At 39.0% G+C, this 4,657-nt stretch overlaps 1 protein-coding gene across 1 annotated transcript in view; it reads right to left on the bottom strand.

Moving 5' to 3' along the window:
• Positions 1 to 2,499: 2,499 nt before the first annotated feature.
• The window catches only part of WDR1 (WD repeat domain 1), a gene marked incomplete at its 5' end in the record, with an annotated part of 19,530 nt that continues 17,372 nt past the window's right edge, over positions 2,500 to 4,657 (bottom strand). Inside the window, 2 exons of the mRNA XM_010583540.1 lie at positions 2,500 to 3,892; positions 4,191 to 4,335. Of these exons, the coding sequence (XP_010581842.1) occupies positions 3,783 to 3,892; positions 4,191 to 4,335 (255 nt within the window). The remainder of the gene's footprint in view (positions 3,893 to 4,190; positions 4,336 to 4,657) is intronic.

Below are 4,657 nucleotides of genomic sequence, written 5' to 3'. Positions count from 1 at the left end.
CATGCAGTAGGAGAAATTCTTGGGAGTCTCTGCTTTGAAATGTAACTTCAAAAAATTCAGTTCTGGCTTCAAGGATCCCATAGCTTTGTCATTTTGCTTCAGAAAAATATTCTGTAAATAAGATTTTCAGGCAGTAATCCTCACTCTGAGAAGCTCTAGTGGTTAAGAGCAAAAGCATTTAGCAGAGGAACAGAGGTGCCAGAATATCTGCTGTGGGTCTGTCCATAATTTATCATGTGTCCAACTTGCTACAAAACAACTTTCATCTCCAAATGGATTTGTGATGTCCTTTACCTTTCCATTAAAGATCTCATTTAGGATTTGCTGATGATATTCCACAGAACAGCTGCTGTTAGTTCTGGCTGACCAGCTTCTTGGAAGGCCAATGTTCTTTACAAGCATAGCAGAAATAGAACAAGCAACCACGATTAAATCACAGTGTTAAAGAGGGAGGTGAGAAGAACCCCTGCAACACAGCCTTGTGAGGTTAGTTCTGCAAATCCATCTGTGGCTTAACTAAGCTGCATTTTCACTGCAAAGCAGATGAGCTGCCAGTCATGGTGAAATGAAACCTGCTTTCCAGTAACTACTAGCTAGAGCTAAAAGCACATTCATGCTCAAAACAGAAACATTTAAGAATAACGGGGCTTGAGGAGCCATGTTTGGGCAGGTCTTGAACTAACATTAAAATACAACTCTTAATATAGCAACACTGAAGGTTTGGTTTTTTTGTTTTAATTTGCATTCCCACTTATAGCCTTAATTTCATATTCATGTCAAGTACCTCACGTATTTCATTTTGTGGTCACTACACTGTGTATACTACTACTGAAAAACAGAATTTGGGGATCGTGGAAGTTAGCACCTCATAATAGTCCATCCAGTCTATTCCTGCCGTTTCTCTATCCCAGAGGCCAGGGGGTTGATAGCTTGCCACAAGAACAGCCTGCTACCAGCTGCCATCTCCATACCCTCTCATCACAGGCAAAACAGGACTTACAGAGAATGGGAAAGAAAAACGATGGCTGAAAACAATCACAATCTGTCCAATCGAAAGAATGGCTTCCATTCCTACACATACATTGTATAGTCACCCTGACAGTGAATGGCTATCCCTATTGTTTTGCAGAGGCTGACAGTCTACAGTTTTCAGACCAAACAGGGTTGTTGAGGAGAAAGCTTAAACTCAGCAACACTGCTTCCATGTAGCTATCTCCAGAAAGGTCTGCCTTCTCTTTGGAAAAGGGCTTTTGCTTTATATAGCCAAATAAGGAGTTCAGTATTTGTCTCCCCTTTAGAAAAAAAAATTAAAACATGATACACCTGGCATCTTAAGATATCAGTGGAAAGCTCAATGAAAGAAAACCCAGCTTTGGGGTTGTTTGTGCAATTGAGATTAGAAAGCAAGAGGGGTGCTCCTGCCCCATTGCAGTTTCTTGACTTTTGAGTTTAGTACAAGACTTTCAGTCAGGGTAAATGCAAGTAATGTAGGGGCCTGATTCAGAACACTACAACTGGGCTCCTTTGCCTACGCTGGATCAACAATCAGCCTGTACTATGACATTTAGTCCAGCAGAAGAATATCTTTTCAGTTTTGTAGTCAGGATTTGCTATCCAACTACAAAGACCGTATTGGTCTTTAAGGAATTAGAAGCTCAGGCCATGTGCCAATAAACAAATCCAACAGAAGCTGAAGCACGAGCACCCACTCCCACAGGCAGGCATCCAAACAAGTCTTCATACAGGGTTTCTAGCTAACAGGCATTCCACATGAGCAGTATTACAAGGTCTTCTGGGAATCAAAAAATACCTTGTCCTACACGTCACCTTTTAGACATGGTGCACAAGCTCCAATGTGCAGGAAAGAATCCACTTGTAGTGGTAGGAGGCTTCAGGAAATTACGCCATCTCCCTCAAAAACCACATTTCAGTAGGAGGCCTATCTCTTAGAAAAAGTAGGATTTGCCAGTTAATTCCGTTCTTTGTCCACAGACATCCACGTAACTCCCCCCCTCTTTATCGTTACTTAAATGACAGGGATTCAACTACAACAGGAACCCACTGAGCAGATTCAATAGCAACTCTTCCAGATGAGACTTAGGGAACGATGGATGAATTGCACAGGGACTGGCACAACAAGCAATAGCACAACAAGTTTTAAGGGCGAGATACTGAGAAATCTTGTTCATTTGGATCTTATGCCCAATTTCAAACATGCCCTTTTCCAAAACTTCTCTTGTCCTTGCACTGTTAATAAACAGACATGCAAAACTGCTAATGGAAAGATGCAGTAAGCACAAAGAAACCATGATGCAAAATATTATGCTGCTTAGATAAAACCTTTGTCAACTGTTCAAATGTATATGTTGGTTTGCATGCCAGAAGACATATGATCACCACTCCTAAAGATAAATCAACATTTTTCCTTTTAAAAAGATGTTTCACTAAGTCATTTTTGACAGGCAATTTTTTTCAGCAATTGAGCGATGGTCCACAGTATGAGAAGCAGCAAAAGCATTTTATTTGCTGTATAATTAGTGTCATTAGAAATATGATTGGTAAAAAAACAACACACAAGTCCACACAGAAAGGAAAGCTTAATAAAAACCAAAGAGCACTGGAGGGGTGGTGGTGGTTAAGACTTAGCAGAGAGAAGTTTTTTTAAAAAGTCTTCCAAAGTTCTGGACAGCAACAACTTCTTGTGGCTACTAGAGATGGTAACAGATCTTCCTACTACTTTGCATCAGAGTGTCCTCCTCCACCCTTGTTGGACTGCTAGCTTCAAATCACTTAAATGTGTTGCAGAGCATGAGAAGGGAACTAAACACAAGATCATGATCTGTTCGCATTAGATAACGGCTTCCATGCAACTGATCTGCACATGCAAAGGCATAAAACTTACTCAGCAAACACTATCTTCTCAAGAATCACTTCAAGTCGTAACAATGCTTCACTTTAATTCCTGTATTTTTGAAAAGGTGGTAGAAGTACTGCATTTATTTAAACAATAACATGCTTCTCCTCCTTCAAACAGAAAATATCTTTTAATCTTTGAAACAGAATGATTTTTTCTCTGACATTGAAATGACCAGACATTCTTAGTTCATGAAAGTAACAAATGTGTTTCTGAAGCAAGAAGTTGCCACAACAATTATTTGTAAACATTATACCCACGACAGTAAGTACATCAAAACTCCACACTTCCACCTTAAAATAAACCACAAAGCTTTGACATGAAATACATAAAAAGTTTATTATGTATGTACCCCATTTTGTTATCTGGAGGAGAAAATCTGAGGCAACAGTTTGGTGCAGTACAGAGAAGCAAAGCAATATACAGTAGCTGCACACAGCTTGATTGGTTTCAGATCACAACTAAATACTCTTACTATGACCGTTAGTACAGAAATGTTCTGTAATTAGAAAAAATGAGAAGTATTACTCTCATGCTGTACAGTCTCATGTTTCTTGGTTAGAAAAGAACAACTGATTGAGTTTGAATCTTTCACGCCTGAATCTTTCACACCAACTTGCTTGGCTGTTGCCTCTGGAATGTTCAGCACAAAGGTTAAGCTCCAGACATAATTTAAGTGCTCTTCATGTGCAAACTGTTACTGGCTAAAGCTTTCAAAGTACATTTAATTACAGATATGAACACCCTGTAAAGATATGAGGATATGATAGCAGACCCAGAGGCCAATACAGATTCTTTAAGAGAAATGCTATGTTCCACTGCAGTAGTTCTAGTCCCTGATTAGGTCCTTCCAAAGAGAGGGCTTATTTCAATTGTAGGAGATAGACCACTCTTTGACAGAAGCATCATGGGATGTTGTTACCAGAGTATGTTCATCCAACCACGCCAAGCCGCTTACATGATGTAGTCTGTGAGCATCTGTATGGCAGTGTGAAGTAATAGAAAAGAATTAGGAAGGCTAGGCTGACAAAATAACTTTAGCACATATTCCAAATGTGATTCTCAGCTGCTTTAAATACTCGTAGTGCATTTTAAGAGTGATTACAAAATAACATAAGAGTTCTGGCTATTGTAGCTAGATAGAGATTAACATAAAGGCTAAATTAGTTTGGGAACATTCAAAGCCTTCTTACCATTAGTCCTAGAAAACAGGTACTGTGTTAGATTTCAAGAACTATTAGCAACTTTCAAAACTAAGATTTTGCAGGAAACATACCTGGTATCTTGACTCTGGTCTCTGGATCACTTACGGTCCAAACATATACCATCATGTCCATGCCTCCAGAAGCAAAGTGTTCATTGTCTGGTGACCAGGCAATACAAACAATTTTTGCATGGTGTCCATAAAAGACGTTATGTTCCTATTTGAAAGTTAGAAATACAGTGTTATTTCATTAGTTTAAGCTACTTCAGGATATTGCTGGCTTTTAATGTGTAGCATCCCAATAAGCTACTGCAAGATTCCAGACAATGTGCATCTCGGGTACAGATGAATGCCCTAAATAAACCAAGTGTTGGCTTTATTTTATGCTATTTATTTAAACACTTATCAGGCCAATACAATTCCAATCCTTTTGTAAAAAACACTAAGAGTTTTTCTATGAGAACTGGATCTGTAAAGCACATATACAACGTCACTTCTTGCTCAGAGGCTTTTAAAATAACCCCACAGATGTTTCTAAA

Source organism: Haliaeetus leucocephalus, unplaced genomic scaffold (assembly GCF_000737465.1).
Source record: "Haliaeetus leucocephalus isolate CR32 unplaced genomic scaffold, Haliaeetus_leucocephalus-4.0 Scaffold906, whole genome shotgun sequence".
Classification (NCBI taxonomy): domain Eukaryota; kingdom Metazoa; phylum Chordata; class Aves; order Accipitriformes; family Accipitridae; genus Haliaeetus; species Haliaeetus leucocephalus.
Note: the sequence above shows the minus strand (reverse complement) of the source record. Positions and strands in the feature narration are given on the sequence as shown.